At 46.4% G+C, this 24,656-nt stretch overlaps 1 protein-coding gene across 1 annotated transcript; it reads right to left on the reverse strand.

Moving 5' to 3' along the window:
• Positions 1 to 818: 818 nt before the first annotated feature.
• CHRNB3 (cholinergic receptor nicotinic beta 3 subunit) lies at positions 819 to 24,117 on the reverse strand. Its single transcript, XM_006276963.3, has 6 exons — positions 23,943 to 24,117; positions 21,315 to 21,466; positions 20,390 to 20,434; positions 11,320 to 11,429; positions 5,029 to 5,911; positions 819 to 4,544 (listed from the first exon to the last, which is right to left on the reverse strand). The coding sequence occupies exons 1-6, from the start codon at positions 23,989 to 23,991 to the stop codon at positions 4,410 to 4,412; spliced, it is 1,374 nt and encodes a 457-aa protein (XP_006277025.2). The 5' UTR covers positions 23,992 to 24,117; the 3' UTR covers positions 819 to 4,409.
• Positions 24,118 to 24,656: the final 539 nt, after the last annotated feature.

Genomic DNA, 24,656 nt, shown 5'->3' on the forward strand with positions numbered 1-24,656 from the left:
TAAGTGAAAATACACTGTTAAGTACAGCACCTTATCTTCAGTCTCTTCCAGAAAAATGAATCTACTTCTTTAGATAAGGACATCCAGCCATATGACCTAACTAGGGGGGAGGGGGACGGGGACACTGAAAAAATAGGTCGTTCTCCCCCCATCAAAAATACACTGAAATATATTTTGGTGATGTTGGAAATTCAATAGACCACATCAATACTCCATCTGAAAATTCTTTAACCCTCCTAAGGACAAGGAATATTTACATAGTTACTTCAACTATATTTCTCACTAATCAACTGCTTACTACATAGCACTTGCTCTAATCAGTGAATGGTCATAAACAACAATCAGGTACTTACAATAGGGTTACTAATGTGAGATGTTGACCCATGCCAGCCTGCTCCATCATGCTCAGGAAGAGCTCACAACTATATCCTGTTAGCTGGACCCTTAAAAGAAAACCTATATGATTTGATCCTACAATCTGTATGCTTCTAAACATTCCCATATAATAAGGCTCTTAAGTTAGGCCCTTAAATCCCTAATTAGGGAAAATAGTCAAGTGGGGTAAGAATCATTGAGGGAACGTTCTCATCACTTTCATGCCTTAAGGAAGACATCTCTAAAAAGGGCTGAAGGTCATATAAATCAGTACAGCACCAATGAAGCCAGTACCTCAATGCAAATTTACCCCAGCTTATTTTACATCCTGCTCTGCCTATAGACGAAAGCAGCAATCTTTGTGCTTCTTCCTCCATGAGAAACCCACTTGGAGCTTCTTCTCTGGTTTATTTATCAGCAATACACTGTTTCAATCCAGAAAATGATTTGCTCAGTATAGCTTTATTTGTACTGTTCATACAAGTGAACAGAATGTTCTGTGTTGACAAAAACAGGATTGTGACTGATCAGTCTGGTGTATACATACAATGGAAACATGCAAATGTACTAAGGTATTTTAAAATCTTCCTAACTTTTTACTGTTATACTTAGATTTTCATGGCTAGTCAGAAGTTTTGGGGGCCAAATTTAGAGAGCTTTGAAAATTTCAACCTAAAGATGTAAAAGTGGGATTGTTAAAAGAATTCAAATTTGACTTAACTCTGTTCCCATTGAGATGCAGGATTGTTTTACCCAAAACCAATAGGACTAAAGGCCAGGGACTCTGTATAAAATGAATGGTGTGAGCCTTCACCTAGAAACTCAATCATTCCTAGACTTTAGAAATGTTAGCATTCAAGCGTCCTGACTACAATTACCTCTTCCTCTTGTAAGCACATACAGTGTTGTCTTAACCAACACTCTCCTAAATCAATGCCCTAATCCCAGCAGAAGCCCCACCTAAGTCTCACCTTCAAATTCTTCACAGCCCCTACCCCGACTCATTTAAATGTGTCCAAGGAATTCACCTTGGATGAAAAATTGTTCCAAGCTGTCACCGGTTCCTATCTGAGCAGACCAGGTAACATGCTACTAGTTCAGGGCAGGCAATTATTTTGGATGGAGGGCTGCTTACCAAGTTTTGGCAAGCTGTCAAGGGCCGCATGGGTAGCCCCACCCCTTGACAGGTGCCCCACCCTCTAATAGCCATCTTGTGACTAGAAGTCCTGCCCCCTAACCCCTGACCTTTGCCACCAGAAGTTCCTCCCCTTGCCCCTGGACGTATTCCTTTCAGCAAAGGATTTCTGCCATCTCAGAACCAGAAAAATACAAAATTATATTCTAAAACCCAAACATCTACTATGTTCATCAATTTGATTTCAACAAATATTTTTGCCCTGGTTTACATGTGCTTGTGTAGTGTACATAGAGGTGATTGTATCTAATAGCTTAAAATGAAGTCTTACTCTTGTATATTGTGGAGGGGTGGGGACATCAGGGGTGGGTATAGGTTTTTTGGTGGCTGTGGATGTGTAGGTATGTGGGGTGTGGGGGAGGGTGTGGGTATGTGGGGGAGGTTTGTAGGCAGGGTGGATAGGTGTGGGGGTGTGGGGTTAGGGAGCATGTAAGTGTGTGTGTGGATATGTGGGGTGTGTATAGGCATAGGGTTTGTGGGGAGATGTGGGTGTGGGTGGGTATGGGGGGTTTGCAGGGGTTGGATAGGTGTTGGGGTGGGGGGTGAGAGCGTGCGGGTGCAGATATGTGGGGAGTGGGTGGGTATAGGGTTTGTGAGGGGTTGTGTGTGGAGGAAGGGTGGATGCAGAGTGTGAGGGGATGTGGGTGCGGGATCTGTGTGTATGGCAGTGCAAGAGAGGGTGTGGGTGCATATGTATGGTTGGGTATGGTTGTGGGACTTGCCCTATGAACACACACACACACACACACACACACACACACACACACATTCTGTCCTTCCCTCCCTGCACACACACACACCCCTCCCACTCCTGGACCCAGGGTACCAGCACAGGCCTCAGGCTCCCATGGTCTACACTTTCAGCCAGGAGCCGCATGGTGCAGAAGCAGCCAGCGGGTGGGCAGGGAAGTCCTGAAAGCAGTGGCAGGAGGGGGGAAGTGGGAGCGAGTGGGCGCATGGGAGCGCAGCAACAGCTAGGTGGGAGTGGCCCACTCTGGTGTCCTGGGACCAGTGCCAGCAGGGCCCAGAGTGGGGCAGCAGGAGTGCGTGGTCGTGGCTGGCAGGGGCTCTATGGAGCTGAGCCAGCTCCCCTCTCTCCCTGCTGGTGCAGCCCAGCCCAGCTCCATAGACCCCTGCCCACCCATGCCCTGTGCTCCTACTGCCCTGCTCTGGGCACTGCCAGCACTGGCCCCAAGACACCAGTGTGGCCCCGTGCTTCTGACCAGCTATCACTGCACTCCCGCTTGCTCCCACTCTCCACACCCCCCTCTGCCACTTTCCCCACATCCCTGCATACTGCTGCAGTACTCAGGCACCACATGGTTTCCAGCTGCATGGCTACAACCACAGGACTCAGCAGGAGCTGGCCCAGCCCTGAGGACTAGGGTGATCACCCACAGTCCTCCCCTGCCTCCTCACCCTCCACCCCCGCCCTTCTATCTGAATTTCCCTCTCTGGTGCAGGGAGGCAGAAACAGTCCTCTACTATGTAGGGGCTTCTGGTTGGGGGAGCAGGGGTGGGGAGGCCTTGCTGGATCCTGCTGATGGCTTCCCCTGGGTCAGACTGCCCCTGGCTCCTGTCATCTTTGACAGGCAGCCAGGAGCAGATAAATATTAATTTTCTAATTTTTTTTAGGGGCCCTGCCAGCTGGATAGAATGGCCTGGTGGGCCAGATCTAGCCTACAGGTTTTATTTTGGGGCCCACCCCTGTACTAGTTCCTAACAACTATCCCATGTTGTTTAGGATGTTTGACTAGAGTTGTTGTTGCACTAGAAGCCTAGAAAAAAAAGGGCTCAGAATGAATTTCCGTTCAACTTGGGTGTAGCTATCCAATCTTGATCTATGACAGGCTAGGATAGACCCACTTTCCCTTCAGATAGCCACCCCATATTTTCCCATTTGTCCCCTTCCATGTACCTGCAATTATACAGAAGATGTATCACAATTTGTAAAGACAGTGTAGTGAAAACTCAAGGTAGTATAACTTTGGGCACCTGTTGGAACATTTAACATATATACAAATTATTCCGGCTAGCCAGACAAGCCTACTGTTTTCCCTGATTTATCAATGTGGGAAACAGAGAGTAGTATATGCAGATAGCCTGGCTGCATTGAAATGTGCCCCATCTCCCCTCTGAAAGGAGAGAAAGTTTTTATTCCTACAGACCAGCTAAGATGCACATTGTGTTGACTTCAGTAGAAATTGAGTGAAGCCAAAACTAAGCACTTTTAAAAGCTTCACGTGTGTTTATATTTCTCTTGTGGACAAACACATAACATGTAACTGCTACTTACACAACATAGATAGGTTAGAAAATGCATATGCTTATTACACTTAAAGATCAAGTATACTGCATAGCTCAGTGTATCTGCGCCTATATAATAGTCATAGACTATTTAACTTCTCCTTGAATGTAACACATTAAATACATGAGGATTCCACATTTTAAAAGAATATTTGCATCCAAAAGAAATAGTCTTATTTAAAAACTCAGAGAATCATATTTTGATATAATCAGGCTTAATGGGATTAATTAATTGTGAACTGAGTGATGAAGCTTTGCACACTGTGTAGTCTCATGGATTTCAATGGGTGAGTAAGTCCTCACCACCTTCAGGTTAACACAATGGAGCCCTCAAACTCTACAGCAACTTAAGGATGTGAAGCCCTGTTTGAATGACAAGTTCCATTGACATAATCAGCCTTAACATCATTTACTGAGAACAGGAGGTGAAGTATTCTCACTGCCTCCTTCATTTGCTCTGCACTTCTGAATGGAGGTCTGAAGGTGAAACTACGTTTAAAACATGGCCTACACCAATCCTTGATTTTTTTTTCTACAAACTGCTGTTTAACCACATCCACAAAGCAGGGGTAAAGATTAGAACAGAACCTGTCACTGATACCACCAAAAATAGCCACAGGAAGATCCGATCAAGGACTTGAGCTACAAATTTCCAGTCTTGGACTACCTGGAAAAAAAGAAGTAGCAGAAGAAAAATAAGTTAATGACTTTTATTTCTAATATTTATTGATTAATTAAAATGAATTATTTGTTACTAAAGCAATTATGACAAACAGCACTCCTTTGTTAGCATGGTGCCAATAAAATCCCTCATTCCTTTTTCATAATTTGCCTGTAAGCATCATCCCATAAAATGTTATCTTTGTATCAGTTCACATTTTGAGCACCATAACTGGTACTTACTTTTTAAAAAAAATGTAAAACAGACAGCTGGGTAGGAGTGTTAAGGATGGAAGGAAGTTTGGAGAGGAAAATACACTTTATTTGAATCTGTCATGCACTAATGTAAGACAAGGAGGAAGCCTTTAAGTTACTACAAAACCTACCCATATGTGTTAGAGAAAGGCATGCACTGAAATATACTATAGATGGAAACAAGTATTCATGTTTTTCTGCTAGAACAAACACATGCCCTTTACATGTTCACATACCTGTCTGATGAAATGCTCCTTCTTAACATGCCCAGAGATATATTTGATGGAATCAGTAGCCTTTTCCAAAAAAGCAATCACAATTTTTTCTCCATCCTTTATTTGTTTGTGCTTGTGTTTTCCTGAGAACTTTGATTTTAGCACTGGGGCAGTTCCTGTAGCATCAGAGAGGGAATAGCGGTCTACATGTCCCTTCATGCACAACAGCCTAGGCAGTTTCTGAAGAAAGAGTCTCTTAACCCAGGGAGCCATTGGATGGTACGTTGCTGAGGACCGGTGGTGCACATTAATAACAAAAACCGTCACAATAATGGAAAGGGTTACAAAAATCATAATGAATAATAGATATTCACCAATCAGAGGGATAACTTTGGAAGAAGACGGGATTATTTCTTCAATCACTAAAAGAAAAACAGTAAGCGAGACTAAAACCGATGTAGATAATGAAAGTTTTTCTCCTTCATCAGAAGGTAAATAAAACACTAGCACAGTTAGAAAAGATAATCCAAGGCATGGGACAATTAGGAAAAGAGTATAAAACAGGGGGAGGCGTCTTAAAACAAAGGAATAAGCAATGAATGGATAAGAATATAACCCGTCCTTCCTGTTGCCTTTCATGCCTTTCGCATTTAGGATTTCCCACTCTCCGTTATCAAAGAAGTCTTTCCTGTCTACATTTTCATCTACTAGGATCAAGTCCACCATGCTGCCATCATATGTCCAAGATCCAAATTTCATGGAGCAATTCTGTCTATCAAATGGGAAAAATGTAACGTCCATAGTGCAGGAACTCTTGTAACTGGCTGGTGGAGTCCAGGTAACTACTCCATTGAATTTCACAATGACTTTGGTCATCAGGGAGCCTTCAAACCGTCCGTCAGCACTGAGGAAAGGGAAATAAACTATTTCAGAATTTCATTAGGCTTGACTGCACTACTTGATTTTTCCAAATGTCATTCTGCTTTCTCCTCCTTTATTTTGGAAGATTTGAAAGCTTTAAGGTTTAACAGCAGTGATATTATCAGACAAGGGGGTACAAAAGATTCCAGCAACTTTATCCCTCAATTCAGGATACCCCAGATGATTGGTCTTATGGGGTGATTGGATTTATCCGGCACCCATCTTTCCCTTGTTTTGTAGACCCCAACCTCCAGGCTGCTTAGCTCCCCTGCCCTGTGAGTCACAAGTGTGCACAACAGTCCAGTGGTTATAGGTAGGGGTCTACCAAAATAGAGGCGGCTGCCAGTCAGTTTCCCAGACAGACCACGGAGCTAGCAGTCATTGTCATGGGCAGAGCATGGTGGGGGTCCCCCATGCCTCTGATTCACCAAGAGGCCCCCATGGCCCTGCCCCTCATTGCTAATCAGTGGCAGTGAGGACTGTCCATCATGAAGCCCCACCCCTCCCCATGATTGGTGGCAAGGGACAGGGCCGTATGATGGACATCCCTTGCAGTGAGGGGCAGGGGCGGCAGTCATCTTGCTGTGCTAGAAGCCCCCCTTCTCCCTTCCCTCCCCTCCCCCCCCCAATGGGTCACAGCAGCCACAAGGACTGCTGACTACCTAGATGGAACCAGCATTTTCTTTTCAGTAAGTTTTTTTTTGTATTTTCAGGGAGCCCATGCTTTTTTATGAGGCCTGCCTAAAATTGTGGTTTCCACAAAAATCATGAAATCATGATTTTAGTTGGTCCCTAGTTATAGGAGCTACTCCAATGCTTGAAGCTGAGAAGTACTGTTATCTACTGGGTAGTGTAGGCAACTGGGAGTCTGTGACTTCCCTCACCCCTCTGGAATTGTGTTGTCTTCTTGGCTTGGTCTGCCTCATCTGCTTAGATGGCAAGCTCTTTGAAGCAAGGACTGTCTTTTACCATGTATTCATAGGGCACCTAGTACAGCAGGACTCTGAGCCTGGTTGGGGTGTTTATAACACCTCAGAAATGGTAGCACAGCCTATTAGTAAGGTTACCTGATGTTTCCCATTACAAGATCCTGTTCTCAGGGACTTTTATCGAATCCGCTTTCAATCTTCTCTCCCACATGCTAAACAATCACAGTTTTTCCAATCTTTCCTAAAAGGTCATATCCTGTTGCTAAAATCGCTAATCATTTTTGGTTGCTTTTTGCTGGACTGCTTTCAAGAAAGAGATTCAAGGAAATATATGTTGTTTTTTCTGTGCTTAAATAACTTTTACAAGTGTTTGGTTGAGATGCTGTAGCACTTCTTTTGTTTGGAGCAAGGACATGAAATTGGGCAGTGCAGTAGGTCACCTTTTCAAGCACGCCAGAACTGGTGGAGAGAGCAGCTTTTGAAAATGTTCCTGTTGCACATGATAACAGGAGACATGTTCGCATTGGACAGGCACTTTTGCCAAAGAGTCTCTCTGACATTGGCATGCTCTATCCCCAAGCTACAGGAGCCAAGTGAGATCTTCCATGTAACTGCTCATTTGCTGCTGGGGATTTGTCATCTTCCTGCCTTGCTCTTGTCATCAGTAGATCTCAACACACTTTACAAAGGAAGGCAACAGCCCCTCTCCTGTGTTCCCTGTGTTCCCCCAACTGGAAGCATAAAGGTGAAAGCAACCTGCCTTAACAGTACTGAGAACAAGAGTTGGAAATGCAGAGTGGATGATGGTAGTGTGAGCAGAGGGATAGGGACTGGTGGGAGAAAGAAATAGGCTCTATTTCCAAGCACTTGGAGAAGGTGATTAGGGACAGTCAGCATGGATTCACCAAGGGCAAGTCATGCCTGACCAACCTGATTGCTTTCTATGATAAGATGACTGGCTCTGTGGATGTAAGGAGAGCAGTGGATGTGATATACCTTGACTTTAGTGAGGCTTTTGATATGGTTTCCAACAACATTCTCACAAGCAGGCTAAAGGAGTACAGGTTGGATGAATGGACTGCAAGGTGGATAGAAAACTGCCTGCACTGTTGAGCTCAAAGGTAGTAATCAATGGTTTGATGTCTAGTTGGCAGCCAATGTCAAGTGGAGTGCCCCAGGAGTCAGTTCTGGGACCAGTTTTGTTCAATATCTTTATCAATGATGTGGAAGATGGGATACAGTGCATCCTCAGCAAGTTTGCAAATCACACCAAGCTGTGGGGTGTAGTAGGTATACTGGAGGGTAGGGCTAGGATTCAGAGAGTACCTAGGCAAATTGGAGGATTGGACCAAAAGAAATCTCATAGAGTTCAATAAGGAAACATGCAAAGTCCTGCACATAGCACAGAACAGTCCCATGCACTGGTACAGAGTGGAGATTGACTGGCTAAGCAACAGCTGTGCAGAAAGGGGCCTGGGGGTTACAGTGGACAATAAGATGAATTCAAGCCAACAGTGTGCCCTTCTTGTAAAGAAGGCTAATGGCATACTGGGCTGCATTAATAGAAGTGTTGCCAGCAAACTGAGGGAATTGATTCTTCACCTCTATTCTGCACTGGAGAGGCCACGTTTAGAGTACTGTGTCCAGTTTTGGGCCCCAACTACAGAAAGGATGTGGACAAATTGGAAAGAGGCCAGCAGAGGGCAATGAAAATGGTTAGGGGACTGGGGCGCATGACTTCTGAGGACAGGCTAAGGGAACTGGGCTTACTTAGCCTGGAGAAGAGAAGACTGAGGAGGGATTTGATAGCAGCCTTCAATTACCTGAAGGGTGGTTTCAAAGAGGATGGAGCTAGACTGTTCTCAGTGGTGGCAGATAATAGGACAAGGAGCAATTGTCTCAAGTTGCAACATGGAAAGTTTAGGTTAGATATTAGGAAAAACTTTCTCGCTAGGAAGGTAGTAAAGCACTGGAACAGGTTACCCAGAGAGGTTGTGGAATCTCCATCCTCAGATGGTTTTACACCCCAAGTAGACAAAGCCTTGGCTGGGATGATATAATTGGGGATGCTCCTGCTTTGAGTAGGGATTTGGACTTGATGCTGTCCTGAGGTCCCTTCAAACCCTAATTTTCTATGATTCTATGATTCTAAACTGAGCAAGGAAATCAAGACAAGATTGGATGGGCTTGTGAGGAAGAGTGGGGCTTTCTAGGAAAGGATCCTAGGATGAGGCACCTGGGATGTGGGGCAGAGGGGAGGGCTGTGGCTCAGCCAAGGAAGGAAGAAATGGAGACTCTTCAAGTGAACCCAGAGGAGATATGGATTCCAAATGGACAAGAAGACTGGGCTTGGGATGGATAAATAGGAAGAAATAGAATGGAAAAGATGGAAAAGCTAGACAAAACTAGGAAAAGAAGTCAGGGTTGGGAGGACAGTCAAGACAGAGGAGTGGCTGGGGGCAGTGGAGTACGATGAGTCTCCGGTGCACAGGGACCAATACTTGCATTTGCACCCCCCACACTCCCCCCACTCAATCGCCGAGTTGGGGGAGGTCCTCCAGCAGCTGATCGCCGAGCCCAGAAACGCCAGCGGCTGAACCAGAAGTGCCAGCGGCAGAATTGAGACCAAGTACACCCTGGAGGGGCTGACCAGCACCCCCCACCCAGGCCCCCATCAGTACACCACTGGCTGGGCGTGTAGAATCCCTCCCTCTCCAGAATCAGAAATGGACTCTAAGGCTCCCAAGGGCAAATTTAATTCTGTCTTCTCCTGATTTTGAGTACCTAGCTTTGAACTCTCAGTGATCTTGTAATGTAGGTATACTTCTTATGTGTGCCATAAAGAGTAATAAAGTTGAGTCCATGTCTGAGTGCTTTGTTGGATCAGGACCTGAGCTAGTGCATCAGGCATTACTCAGTTCCCCTGCATGGTGGAGGTGGCTCATGGGGTATAACCACACAGGCTGTTCTCTGCCTGCATCAAGTCCCTCTCCCCTTCCTTCCCCCTCATGAACCACTCCCTGTTCTGGAGATTTCCTCTGTACAAATTTCAGGGTTGCATGTCAGCCACAACTCATGAAAGAAACCAAACTGTGTTCCTAGCAAACTGCTTTCCTTTTCTCAGCTACTTAAAAATGGTTCTTGGTTAGGAAAACACATGGAGTTGGCTAAAAACCATACCTCCTGGAATTAGTCTCAGGAACAGATAAGGACTCTGTGTATGCCTATCCCTCCCCTACTTTTATGCCCACAGTTCAGTAGCTAACACACTCACCTGGAAACATGGAAGTCCAGTTCTAGGTCTCCTCACCCAGAGAAGATATGAATGTGGGGAATCACAATCTTACCAGCACAACACTCTAACCACCACATCACAGGCAGGCATTATTTGCTCCCTCTTTTGAAGCTAAACTGCAAAAATGATAACTAGAAAAAATAGAGTACAGGGAGAAGTTTCTGCCTCACTGGGAGAAGACCCGGGTAGAACTCAAGGCCCCTCCTGCCAGACCAGCAGGACCATACTAAGCAATATGTCCTCTAGCCCCATATGCTGCTGCCCAGAGAGCTGGTTTCAGGAGTGCTGAGAAAGGACTGGATAATACCTGAGCTGTGCTGTGGTGGCTAGAAGTCAGAGGGTGCATCTATACAAGCATACTTCACTGTGAAGCATGTGTGTCTACACTTGCACAGGCTTACTATGCAGTAAACCTCATTAATCACAAGTAAAGTTGCTACCTGAAAATGCAAGTAGCAAATTTACTTTTGATTAGTAACAGCACAATAGCGCTTGTGTAGATGACTGACCAGGAGCAAATTTGCTCCCAGTCAGCTGTCCACCAGGGGCTGGAAGATTGCTCCCTGCCCCTGGGAGCTGCTTGCTGCCAGGGTGGGCTCTGCCATAGGAGCCCAGGCAGGGACTATTTTCCCCCTGCCACAGCAGAAGGGACCTCCAAGCTCCCTGTTCCCAGATCACAATTGCGGAGCAGGGGGGAGCCTGGGAAATCTTTATCTCCCAGCCCCTGCTCTGCCATCATGATTGGTAAGCAGAGGGCTGAGAAACCCTTATCTCCCAGCGTAAGCTCTGCAGTTGCAGGGCTGGCACTGGGAGATAAGGGTCTCTCAATGCTGGCCCCACAGCCACAGAGCTAGCACTAGGAGAGAAGGATCTCCCAGTGCTGGCCCTGCAGTCACGGAGCTGGTGCTGGGAGATAAGGGTCTCCCAGCACTGGCCCCGCAGTGCAGAGCTGGCACTGGGAGCTCCCTGCTGGCAGGGGCTGGGGAGCCCATTCCCCATCCAGCTCTGCAACTGCTCAGCTCAAAGCATCAACACAGTACTTGCTGTCATGGTTGGAGTTGTGGCTAACATAGGAGGAACATGATTCATTTGCTCATGAGTCTAAAGGGACATCATATATCTCAAAGAAGGAGCAGCACAGGGGAAAGGGAAGAGCCTCATACTCACTTCTCAAACAAAACAATGTCTGGGAGCCAGAGCGATTCTGAAGGAACGCGGATCGCTGTGATCCCACCGTAGTCCTGGGGGTTCCAGCACAGCTTGTGGTCTACCCACTCCTGGAACGAGCCAACAACGTCCTCTTTCCTCTCACGCTTACAAACTCATGCAGATAAACAAGTCATTCATCTGCCTCTGACAGTTTTTAATACACAAGCACATGGCTATTTGCACTGATTCTGTTAGGCCCAGCACAGCAACAATGTTAATAACACAGCAACACTATCATGACATAAATGCTAGTAGTCACACTGGTAGTTAGCTCACATACCGTTTTCCATTATTAAGGATTCTTTGAAGTTATTTGTGCTTCTATGAATATTTGCTTATGATATCCTACAGGAGAAACCCTCTCAAGGTAGAGAGATGCCTTTCTTTTTTGTCCAGTGAAATTCCATCTAGATCTGACTAAGCTACAGTGCATTTAAAGGCCATCTTTTCCATTTCTCCCTTGCTTTCCACAGAAAAATTTGGGCAGCCTGCCAAGGTCACTGACCATTCTGAGGCTGGGCTCATGCCACCACCAACACATCAGCAGTAGCAGTAGATGCTGCATGCCTATGGGCTACCAGAGCACTACAGTGTAGAGAGAACTGGGCTTCTCCCCAGGACTCCTGCTCTACTCCACCCCAGGACAAGTATCCCATCATCCCAACCCCCTGTAGAGCACCAGACAGAGTAGGAGGTCTTCCACATCCTGCAGGACCAAGAGAGAGCACCAAGCTGAGCTCCTCCTACTTGTCTCCCTGGACCTCCCCTGTGGACCCACCATTCCCCTCGTCCCCAAGGACATCACAAGGGGCAGGAACTCCCTCAGATCCCACAGCTGATGATGAAGTGTTGAGCCAAGCTTCACTCATAAGACCTCTTGGGCCCCGGCAGATGTTATTTCCATCAAGCAACAGATAATAATGCTCAATGTCATTCACACCATGTGACCTGTTTCAGTCACAGGACAAACTAGCCAGAGAGGGGAAAAGTGCCCTGGGAACTTTTTGGTTCTGCCAGAACTCACTAGCAAGGGTAGGGTTACCATACATCCGGGTTTTCCCAGACATGTCCTCTTTTTGAGCCCTCTCATTTCTGTCCAGGCAGGTTTTTAAATCTGCCCAAATGTCTGGGAATTTGCTTTCCTCCTCTGGCGGGAGCAGGGGGAGGGCTATTGGAGGCAGCAGAGAGCACAGACCTACCTGCCTGCAGTTGCAAAGGCACCTGCAGACCCATGTGGCGCTCCCTGCTGCCTCCAATTGCCCTCCCCCTGCTCCCAAGCTAAATCCTGGACATTTGGTCAGGGCAGGGGGATTGGGGGATGGGGCTGCGATAGGGCAGGGGGAGTGGGATGGAAGGGCTGCCTGCTCCTCCAGTGGGGGAAGGGGGCTGCTGAGGGTCCTCTGAGGGCAGCAGGAACCTCTGTGGCCAGTAGGCAGTACAGGGGCCGGTGCCTGTCCTCTGTGTTTGCAGGGGCTGAGTGGCCAAGAGACGCTGCCCGGGGGGAGGGGAGGAAGGAGGGGACCCATGGCCAGGCTGGCTGACCCAGCACAGCAGCCCCATCCCAGGGCGGGGGGGCACAAGCCTCCTCTCCTCTTCCCACCAGCCCTTGCTGGGCCCTGACATACTCCGCTACCTCCTGCATGAATTGGAGCCACCACATTCTGGCCTGGTCCGGACAGGGAGAGCTGGGGCATCTCCGGCAGAGCTGGGGGCAGGGTGCTGTGGGTTGGGAGTGAGGGGCACTGGGGGGGAGGGGGGAGGGTCAGGGGTCAGCTGTGGGTTGGGAGTACAGGGTGCACTGGCAGCACCAGGGGGCTGTGGGTCTGGACTGAGAGGCACCAGCAGGGACTGGGGTGGGGGGCCTGTGGGTCAGAAGTGAGGGGCACCATCATGGCCCAGGGGGGCAGGGTACTGCAGTTTGGGAGTGAGGGGCACTGGCAGGGCTGGTGTGTGGGATGGGAGTGAGGGGCAGCAGCAGGGCTAGGTAGGGCTGTGGCTTGGCAGTGAGGGGCAACAGAATGGGCAGGGGCAGGGCACCGGCATGTGTCCTGCCCCCCCCCCCCCCCAAGCATGACAGGCATTCTCTTTTTTGGACCCAGAAATGTGGTAACCCTAAGCAAGGGGAGCTGAAGAACAGCTAAGCTTCAACTGAAGAACACCTCCCCAGCTTCAGCTGTGCTGCTAATGAGAAGTGAGTGCTGAGATGAGCTCCCCTGATTGAAGGAACTGCTCACCCAACTCTTGTGGGGCAGAAGTGGGGAGCCTCAAACTCTCCCAGGATATTTTATGATTTTCCTTTCTCCCCATCTTGTCTTCCCTGTCTCCCTCACCCCAGCTTTCCAAACAAATCCCTCCCCCCACCCAGACTCCTATTATATGCAAGTAAAGCATGTCATGTTGAGTGTTTGTTTACACTCTGTCTCTTACAGAGAAAAGGTGCTAATGGACGCTTAAAGAAGTGACCTTGAAGGCTGGTTGGGAAAATGAAGAAGGGGAAGTGAGACATGACATCTGATGAAGCACCCTGAGGCAGCAAAGTTCGGCATGAGTTCCAGATAGTCCTCTTGCAGGAAGGAGCAGAAAAAAAGAGAGAAGTCCAACTTGGGATGCTGGAGGACCTAGCCAACACTATCACTCTATATGTAACATACTATGCATGCATATTAAAACACAATACAAATGAGCAGCAAAGATATTTTACATTTTTCAAGTCATGTCTTTGTTGCTAGATCACCATTTTTGCAGCTTATTATTGGGCGATAAATTCCTTGAATGTGCGGGATGTTATAATTAACACACTAATCACAAGATAAATATAACATCTACCAAGGGTCCCAGACCCAACCTTCATCAACCTTGCACTGCCAGTGATATATAAAATCTCTTCTAAGACTGCAGCATTCCTTTGCTACTATCTAATGTGGCTGGTCCTGTTCTTGAAAGACGAAAAGTCTATAGGACAGAGCTAAAGATGCAGATTTTGACCTCTGCTGAAGTTACCAGTTTCAGATTATTGCAGACATGCAATAGAGTGTAGCTTCATCTTTGTCAATAGTAATAATAATAATGAACTAGCAAATTTTGCATGAGAGCCTATCCTGAAAGAGCAATTTTTAGGTTGCAAAGTCATTCACTCCAAAGTTTGGAAATGCCAGCTTCCTAGTTGTCTATGCCATGTGAATTTTCCCTCTTTGGGTCTGGGCATAATAATACAGTCTTTAATTACATGATCATATATAAGCTTTTTTAAAGGATGCCTGCATCCATCAGTGTACAGGAGAGACAAGCAAAGGTGCAGGACTGCCCAGGCAACCAAAAAGCTGATAATATCTAACTTCTGTGCACTTGAATTTGCCACCTAAACAGTGATTCTTCAACATAAAAAGTAGCAATCATCATTGTCATCATCATCATCATCATCATCAATCATTCCTAGCGTGTCCCATAATATAATAAAAAATGATGATTAATCTTAATGATTAATTATGGCTATGGATATCCCCTTGACGATGCAAGTGTCACAGTAGTTGATGTGACACAAATGAGTTTATGGAGCCTTCAGAGTAAATCGGGACAAACTCATAACACTCAGATTTTCCACTCCCCTTCCTTTTCCCTTGTTTGATTTGTTAGCTTCAGCGAGCTCAGTGCACAGTCTGGGGACCTGGGGATTTACATGATGTTCACAGAGAAAAGCAGTTCTCCTGCAGTATTCATTATTTATAGGATTTTAGGGTGCCCCGTGGGAATGCAAAGAGAGGAAAGATGTAAACTCAAATCAATACTATTCATAATAACAGCAGCTTGCCATAAAAGCTCCAGAGACAGGGGCTTAAATAACCCTGTTTTTTCCCCAGAAACACTTTTCCAGGTACCTCCTGATTGGTTAAACATGTCCCAAAAGGCAATACTTTTTTGGCCTCAGACTATGACTCGGCAGAGTTTGGAGTGAAACTGTCACAGCAAGGATGTTGCTTTCCTGGATCATACCAATGCAGCAGGAAATGCAGAATGATTTCTGGTCACATGCACTTTCTCTAGTCCGACACTATGTCAATGAGGACTCAGAGCTGAAGGTGCCACTACTGATGCAGGGGGGGGCCCACTGCTCCATGGCCAATTCCGCCTTCTATTTCCCATCAGTATTATCATTGTCATTGTTGCTAGATAATGATAATTTGCACTGTGGTATTACAATACCACCCCAGGGCCCCAATCAGGATGTAGGGACTGTAAAAGTACACAGAGTCACAGGTGTGAAGGCCAGAAGACACCACTGTGGTCATCCATCTGTCCTTCTGCATAATAGAATCCAGAGACTACCACCCTGCCTGCAGTGGCTGCATAAAGTCCAGTACCTAATGGTGGAGCTACCATCCATGTCTTTGAAGGATGACTTGTCTTTCTTTAAAGACACTGAGTGACAAAGTATCCACTGCCCCCTTGGGATTCTGCTGAAGTGAGAGAGGGCAAGAGCCACACATGCTGTACCCCCCATGACCAAGAGGGCAGGAAAAGGAGATGCCCTGGCTCTGCCTTCTTATTGGCCAGCCTGAGGACATGGCCAAATGGACCCTGGGAGAGAACTTACCCCTGCCCAGAGCAAAGAGGACCAGGGACTTGTATTCCAAGTTACAGGCTGGTTTCTGATCTGCTCCAGTGAAGATTCACCTACAGATCTGCCCCCACCTTACAACAAGGGCCAGGGCAGAGTATGTCTGCACTATGATCATTTTCAGTGGATGTGTCTATACGAGATGCTAGAAGTGCAATAGATTAATTCTGCACTACAACAGTGCGCCACAGTGAAAGTCGTACTAATGTGCTAATGTGCAGAAGAATTAGTCTACTGCACATTAGCATCACCTAAAAGACATGCACCAGTGCTACTAAGCAGTAGTGCCAATTATGGCACATTAAATTAGTATCTGTTATTACAGGTACTAAACTTAATGCGCTGTAATTACGGCACATTAATGCACATGTTGACATGCCCATTGGCATATCATCCCACTGAGAACACAACTAGCTGGCTACACAATTTAGAGCAGCCACTTGCCTGCTCTAATTCACACCCATGGTTTGGGGCAGAATCCAGGAGACATAATTTGCTTCCAGACAGGCCTTGGGACAGGAGTCCCTGCAGTTCAAAAGACCTGAGTGCATGAACTGTTTCTAGCTTTACAGTTTCCTCCCCTTGCATTGATTTCTCTCTGAGCCAAAGCACCGCTTCGTGTCTGCAGGGGGACCAGCCACATGTCATGTTACAAGTGCTAAAAATACAATTTGGTGCCTTAAAGGATGAGTGGTTTATAATGGGAAACGCCTCAGGAGCTCCTTGGTGACAGGGACTATACTGGTGTGTGCTGCAGACAGCTTGGGGGAATGTGCTACAGGAGGCCCCTTGCTCTTTAACATTATCATTAAAGCTACTCTTGGAAGTCAGCTCTGCTGTTCTCCTCTGTTTTATCTGAGGGCCAAGTCTGACTCCTTTGTCCAGATATAGGCTCCTGGGTGTTTTGCTTGCTGCATAGTATTTAAGATTCCCTAACAGCTGCCTCATTGTGCCATTGGCAAAGGAGGCCTCACAGCAGCACTTAACCCCAAGAGAAAATGCATTGCCCGTGGACATGGACCCTTGCCCTTGTCAGATACAGATGAAGGTTACAGACAATATGATCTGCTGGCCTTTTCCAGCTCTCATTTCTCATGCTCGTTCCATCCCAAAGTGCCTGACTTCCCTGCTGTCTCCTGAATCCTGACATCTGAGACTTTTTGGCTGAAGTTAAAAGCCACAGAATTTCCCTGCGACATTTAATCAGATGAACCATATAAGACTCCAGGTCTCTGTAACTTGCGGTTGTCAAAATAGTCTAGCAATTCTTCCAGTACATTCAAGCCCATATTCAACAAAACAAAGCCGGATGAAGAAGGTCATGTATGATCATATGATCCTTTGTCCTGACATAGAAAGTACTGGCCAGATCTGTCCACCCACCTTCCTAGAGATCCTGTTATTGGCATAGTTTAGGAGCTGGCTGATATTTTAGGCAGGGAAGCCATCTTAGCACTGTGAATGCTCACAATGAAACACACCAAAGACAGGAGCCCTGAGAGTGGCACTGGGGCAAAGGCTCAGGGCTGAGGTAGCCTGGAGGCACTGCCTCATTTCTGGGTTTCAGTATATGCTAGGCAGGAATGAATGTATGCAGTTCTGGGCTCAGCACAAAGGAGTGTAGACATGACCATGGGTCCTCTAGTATTATAAGCAATAAAGAACAGGAAAATAGTTGGGTTGAGCTTCACTATATCTCTCTACCATTGGCTGATAATCTGTTGGAAACTTGACACCTGTGACATAATTTAGAACAATCCCTCAAGTGCTCTAATTCACCTTGGGCCCCATTGTTACTTGTTTATAGTAGGGATTGGCAACAATTCCCAGAAGGGAGTCAGAATGACCTAACTCAGGTCAGAAGCAGGTGGGTACTTCTCCCTGCTGCCTGGCTATGGCATGGTGCAAGGAGAGCTACCCATTATCAAAGTCAAGACTCGACAGGCCACATTCAACCCATTGGTTGTATGTTGTCAACCCCTCATTTATAGGACAAAGCAGGTTGGTAACTAATTATGATTGTCATGACAAACCAAATTCTTTTCCATATATTAGGCATCTAAGTGCAATCCTATTCAACCTTGCTTCAGACCCTAAAAAAACTCTTTTTGTAACATGTGATTGTTTTGGCTTTAAGACTAAATCACAAAGAACAGCAAGGAGGAGGAAGACACACCCATTCTTTGCATTAATATTTTTTCTAGATACCTGAGCAAAGTAGAATACAATTATATTTATGTGCCTAAAGCCACTTAGGTCAAGGGCGGGCAATTATTTTGGATGGAGGGCCGCTTACCGAGTTTTGGCAAGCTGTCAAGGGCCACATAGGTAGCCCTGCCCCTTGACAGGTGCCCCACTCCCTAGTCGTCATCTTGTGACCAGAAGTCCTGCCCCCTAACCACTGACCTTTGCCACCAGAAGTCCCTCCCCCCTGCCCCCAGAAGTACTCCTTTTAGCAAGGGGTTTTGACATCTTGGAACCGGAAAAATACCAAATTATATTATAAAAAGCAAACATCTACAACATTTGTTAATTTTGATTTCAAAAAATATTTTTGTCCTGATTTACATGTCTTTGTGCAGTGCAAATACAGGTGATTGCACAATAGATTAATATTAAGTCTTACTCTTGTATATTGAGAGGGGGTGGGTATAGGTGTGTGGGGGGCTGCGTGTGTGGGTATGTGGGATGAGGGAGCATGTGGATGTGTGTGTGGATATGTGAGATGTGGGCAGGTATGTGGTTTGTGGGGGACTGTGTGTGTGGGGGAGGGTGGCTGGGCTGTGAGGGGGGGTGTGGGTGTGGGGGTCTGCGTGTATGGCAGTTTCAGGGGGTTGTGGGTGCATGTGTATGGTGGGATGTGTGTGTGGGACTCGCCCTATGGAACACACATGCACACACAGACAAATATATACACACTCTGCCCCTGCCTGCACGTGCACACACACACACACACACACACACACACACATACTGACTTGGTATATGTATACTGATGCTCCCCATGTCAGCGATGCAACCAGGGGGCACATGATGCTAGAGCGGGGGGCAGGCAGGAAGCAGGGAAATGGCTGGGGGTGGGATGGGGCTGGGTTCCAGTTTCCTGCTGCCGGCTCCCGCTGGGTCCTACTGTCCCAGGCTCCTGTCATCTTTAACAGGCAACCAGGGGCAAATAAATATGAATTTATGAAAATTTTAGGGGCCCTGCAGGCCAGATAGAATGGCTTAGTGGGCTGGATCTGGCCCATGGGCCATATTTTCCAGCCCCTGACTTAGGTGCATAATGGATGGGGCAGGATCTGGCCCTATGCCAATAAGCTAACAAAACTTACCTTGAGAAAAATAAGGTTCTCTGGTAGGTAGAGAGAAGATATGTTGGAAGGGAAATAATTACTGAATTTCCATCTTGTATTTGTATAACGATCTGTAATTACAGTGGACTATATCCACCAAGGACAAACAATTTATAAAGTGATGGTTAATTTGCAAGAATCCCAAGTCTTTTAATTATTTGGTAAACTTGCTGATGGTTTTATTGTTCTGTTTGCTGCATTTTGCTGCAGAAAGGCCATGAACAACACTTGCCAAGCATGCAGATGCCTTCTCAGAATGAGATATGAGAGTCCCTCAGGGCAACAACAGTGTGCACCACATCCTAAAAGTGGCCTTAGCTGGATTCCCAGAAATACCACAAGAGGCTGCTTTCCTAAGCTACAGCTGGCACAAGACCATTGCCAGCAACAGGGAACAGGAAGGGCAGAGCACATGGACATATTTATGGACTTGTTACCAAGTATGGGAAGAGGAAGGCACTTAGCTCAGACTCTCTGCCCCTTAAACGCTTCTCTAAAGCCTCCCATTGCATGCAAGGATGTGATGGTAAGAGCAGAGCAACGTCAACTTCATAAAGGACCAGAAGGTCCTAGCCCTTCTCTGGCTCTGCCAGGAAGTAAAACACACTGGATGTTTTTACATGTGCTTGGGGTAAGGGGGAGGTTGCTTTAATTAGAGCAGCTCCAAGAGCTGCTCTAATTAAAGCGCCTGCAGCGTCTTGTGTATCAGCATCCCCATGCTTCAAAATGGTGGTTGGGGTGCTTTAACAAAAGCTCATCAAACAATCTTTAGTTAAAGCACTCCCACTGACATTTTGAAGCACGGGGACACTGATACATGAGACATGGAGGCTGGCTTCAGCATGCTAATTAGCATGCTTCAGCTGACTCGATTAAACGAGTTTCCTCTGATGCACTGTATTTATAGTGCTTTGGAGCAGCCTCCCCACATGTGTACAGGCACCCCCTGTTATTTTCCTGATGGAGTTCTGATGCCAGCCCTGGGGGTGACTGTTTAATAAATGCTCCCTGCTACAATCAAACAACTCAGTGTTTAACACAACAGGACAGCCTGCTTTACCTGTTTCAGCCACACATTTGTCGTCATCAGCTGATTCTTTTCATCCTAGAGAGACCAAAAGCACAGAGCATCGAAATTAAAACTATCCAGAGGAAAGAAACATTTTCCATTTTCCCATCTGACTGAATGGGCTTCAACTGCCCTAGGAATTTTGGAGTCAGCGTCAGAATCTCCAAAGCAATTGGCACCCATTTGGGCACCTAGGTGAAATGAACAGGGTTTCCAGAAAGCTCAGCCCCCAGTAGACCTTGGGAGACCCTGGGGAGACCCTGGGGCTTGAAAATCTAGGCTGGGATTTTCGCTGCAATAAGATCCAGTCAATTTCATTAGGGGAAAAATATCATCACAAGACAAATAATTCAATACCAGCCAATGAACTCCTGGTTAGACCCCTCACAAGAAAGGCAGGAGTCACATATTCAAGGACATGCCCTGCCAAATTTGGACCAATGATTTGAATCTGTGCCTCCCAGAGTACCTGACTATTAGGTATGTTAGGGTAGGACTCTCCAGCCAGCCTATTCATAGGGTTCACACCAATGGAGCAGTGTCTTTTTGCTGCTCTGCATCTGCACAGTGCCAGTAGACAATGAGGCCCTTTTCTTGGTTGGTTCCTGGGTGATATAGAAATGGAGGGGCTTCATACTCATCCTGTGAGAGTAAGACACAGGAATCCCTAGTAAGCAGCCATCAGGTACAGGGATGTGAGGGAAGCTGTGACCTCTCCATCTCTTACCTGCCTCACTCCATCTACCTCTCCGTCACTTACCTGCCTCAAAACCCTACTATCTTCCTCGGTCGCAAGGGAAGAGGTTACTTAAGTAAGCTTTCCTAGAGTCTAGTTCCCTCATAGACAATAATGACAGCAGTGTGAGTTTCCTGAGTCAAGATTTGTTCTTTCTTAAAGGTCCTCTCAGTTGCTTACCACATCCACTAGCTGAGATATCTTTAATCCAAAGAGGACTTTTATTGTATCATTGGAGTTTTCAACCGGTCGAACCGATTTCTGATACCCTTGAAATAAGTGCCTCAGGAGAGCATCTTCATTCTCAGCAATGGAGCCGAAGGAAGCCAAAGCTGAAAGAAAGCAGAGAGAGGAGGAGGGGGTCTGTGCATGTGACTATGTGACATGGAGCACTGCTTGAAGGAAAGAGCCAATGAGGAAAGGCAGCACAGATGACACCAAGTACTTAAGCTTCCTCCCAGAAGCTTGATGGATAAACCTTGAGGAATTGAGTCCTTGGGCTTTCAATACCAACAGTGAAGGGGGGAAGGGAGGTAAATTAACTCCAATGTGGACTGGCTGTGGAAACCAGCTGGGGTTTGATCCATTTCTGTTAGTGCTGGATTTTTTACTGTGAGTGGGAGTATTGCTAATTGCTTATTAATGTGCATTTTAAAGGGTGTTGGAAGAGCCAGCCAGACCTCATCTTACATTGTCCCTGTGGACCCGCTGAAGCAGGAAGCAAACATAGCAGGGTATTGGTGATACATCTTGGAGAAAGCTGCTGTTCCTGTTAACCCCTCCCCACTGATCTAAGACCTGCCAGGTTAAATAAGCAGGTGTCCAATTCCCTAATAAAGGAGGGGGTAGAAACTCTGTGGGAAACCCTGACCTAGGAAGTTCTTCACACTTGGGGAAGCAATGACTGCATGGCAAACTGGGAGTACCAGGAAAGCAGGCAGCCTGGGAAACCACGCATAGAGCCATGTCCTATGTTCTGTGCACCATGGGTCACACTGGCTAAGGACTTGCAAGAAAGCAGCTTTAAACATGACAGGGTATAGCCTGAGAAATTTGGAGTCATCCACTGTTCCTCCTCTCTTCCTTCTCCCCGTCCCTGTGCTCAACCCGCAGTGGGAATGAATTTTGCAAAGTGAGATCTGTATGTACTACAGGCCGCTGGGAAGCAGGAACTTCATGCTGCTCCTCTGCTCTGCCAGGTGTCCATTTCTCACTCTCTTCCAGGCTCCTCCAGAATCCTTCCACTCTTCTGTCCTCACAGGCAGCAGCTTTCCCCCAGGTCCAGGATCCCCCGTTTCATCAAGGGAAGATGGTGGCCACACAACCAGCCCACAAGGGGCGCACAAAATCCCCTGTCCTCAAAATCCCTTTCTGACCCCTTGTTGTACCAGCTCATTGGGTGGCATCCCCTGCTCTCCTCACCCAATCCGTGAGCAGGAGAAGGAAGCAGGGCTTGGTTTGTCTTCCATGCCTCAGGGTCATTTAGAGCCCCAGAGAATGTTAAGAAGAAGCATGGATATGCTCTCCTGCACACCAGTGGACTACAAAACCTTCAGTTTACTTCAGTACAACCATCCCCACCCTCACCTCCCTGAACCCAGCACAGCAATATCCCTGTTCTAAACAATTAGCTTAAAAAGTTAATTTTTGCAGGGAACCTGCCCTTGAAGGGCACAATCAATAAAGGAGGCACAGAACAATGAAGAAGAGGGAAAATAAATCAGGCCATATTCAGCTGTGGTGCAAATGGTAAGTTCTGATGCATACTGATGTGAACCAGTCTCTGTTTACTCTGGGCCTTAAGAGAGCAGAGAGATGGGAGGCAGATTTGAGGCTGGTTCAGAGAAGCCATATATTTAAGAGCAATAAAGTAACATGGAACACAGAATAAAATTGGGCTGAAAAACATGTCCGTCCAAAGGGGTCTGTTCTACCAGGATCTTACTTCCCCAAAGAGCAGTGTGGCTTGAATTGCTTACAAGACTGCAGATAAGGCAACTGAGAATATACTGAAAGGACCAGGATCAAACTTAGAGATGGATAGGACTGGCAGCCATCAGAACTCAGACTCATTTCTAATGTTATTGATTCACACACAAAAAAAGTTTCACTGTTCCTTTGACTGCTCTGACAGGCAAGCTTAATTCATCACATTTGCCATACTGCTTATTCTGCCCTGGTTAACTTTTTCTCATCCACAGGGGGATGTGCCAGGGAGACCTTCAGGTGCTATGAGCAGGTGAGTTGATAAAAGAATAGAAATCCAGCCTGGATGGTGTCATAAGCTTATTACACACCATTTGTGCAGTAGAGACATATACATGGCACATTTAGCCTTTTCTTGCCTCACCTAACAGGCTTTTTTCTCCTCTTAATGCTGGAAATCTACCCCTCGCACTGTTTAGGGAAAAAGAACACACTCTCTGAGTCTCTCAGTTCCCAAAAACATATTGCTGTCCTTTCCAACCTGCCGTATATTTTGTGAAACTGGGTTTGAAACACAAGCTGTGCTGTTCTGGGTACAAAACAGGTCTGTTATTTTTGTTCACATCATCTCTGCCAAAGTAGCATCTGCACCGATTTAAAAGGCTTTTAATATTGAAGAAAGCACTGTTAATGTGCGAGCTGCTATTGCAACTCATACAAGGGACAAATGTAGGTCTTCCAAGTTGCTTTGCAAAGAAGTAGAGGAACTTGTGTAATAATAAATGCCAGTGCCTGATTTCAAAGGTCAGACACCTAACTGCGTTTCAAAAAATAAAATGCATTTCTGCCATTTAGCTTGAAAAGGGAAGAAATTGCACTTACCTGACTTGCTCAGACAAAGAATGAGAGGCATGAACGCCAGCACCAGCATTGTGGAAGCTTCCTACAGCAGATCATTCGTTTTCACGCATAACCAAATTCCATCCTAGAAATCGGTTAATACAAACTAATTAAGGAGCATGAAGGGGAACAGAGTCTACAAGGAATGGGAGTACATTTCCAGCCTTATCTTGCATCATTATGAAGCTTCTTAAAGTACACTTCATTGATTTCCAGTTAGCTGTCACATCCTGTAAGCCTAAAAAAATGTCCCTGGGTCCTAAACTCTGACTTATTTAGCCAATGCCCTTATCTGCTAAGCGGCATTGGGTAGCCACAGTTCAGGAACAGCACAAAAATGTAAGGAGTAGGTAGCCAAGACAGAGCCTATCCCCTGACTTTATCTTATATTATGGATTAAAGATGTCCAAGATGAAAAAGACCAGCTTTTCCCAGTGCAGGACTGTGTACTGCAGTGTTATATCCCAACATACTGTCCTCACAGTCTACTGTTAAAAGACATATACTAGTTTCCCATGGGAGAACTGTTAAATAGGTTCCTTCCTAGATTTCTGTCTTCTTGAGCTGTCTTGGACCTGATCTAAAACCTACTGATGTCAAAGAAAAGCATTGACTTCAAATGGGATTTGGATCAAACCATCCAGTAAAAGATATCCCAAAAAACACTTGTCTTTCGTACATTTCCTTGACCATCCT

This window comes from Alligator mississippiensis, chromosome 3 (assembly GCF_030867095.1).
Source record: "Alligator mississippiensis isolate rAllMis1 chromosome 3, rAllMis1, whole genome shotgun sequence".
NCBI lineage: Eukaryota > Metazoa > Chordata > Crocodylia > Alligatoridae > Alligator > Alligator mississippiensis.

What these genes read in the sequence shown, in the direction of transcription:
- CHRNB3 (XM_006276963.3), bottom strand. Translation starts at nt 23,991, where the DNA reads ATGCTGGTGCTGGCGTTCATGCCTCTCATTCTTTGTCTGAGCAAGTCA. An exon ending in CAAATGTGTGGCTGAAACAG is followed by an intron (nt 11,430 to 20,389) that starts GTAAAGCAGGCT and finishes GGCTCGTTCCAG; the next exon opens with GAGTGGGTAGACCACAAGCT. An exon ending in GACATTGTTTTGTTTGAGAA is followed by an intron (nt 5,912 to 11,319) that starts GTGAGTATGAGG and finishes CCCTTTCCTCAG; the next exon opens with TGCTGACGGACGGTTTGAAG.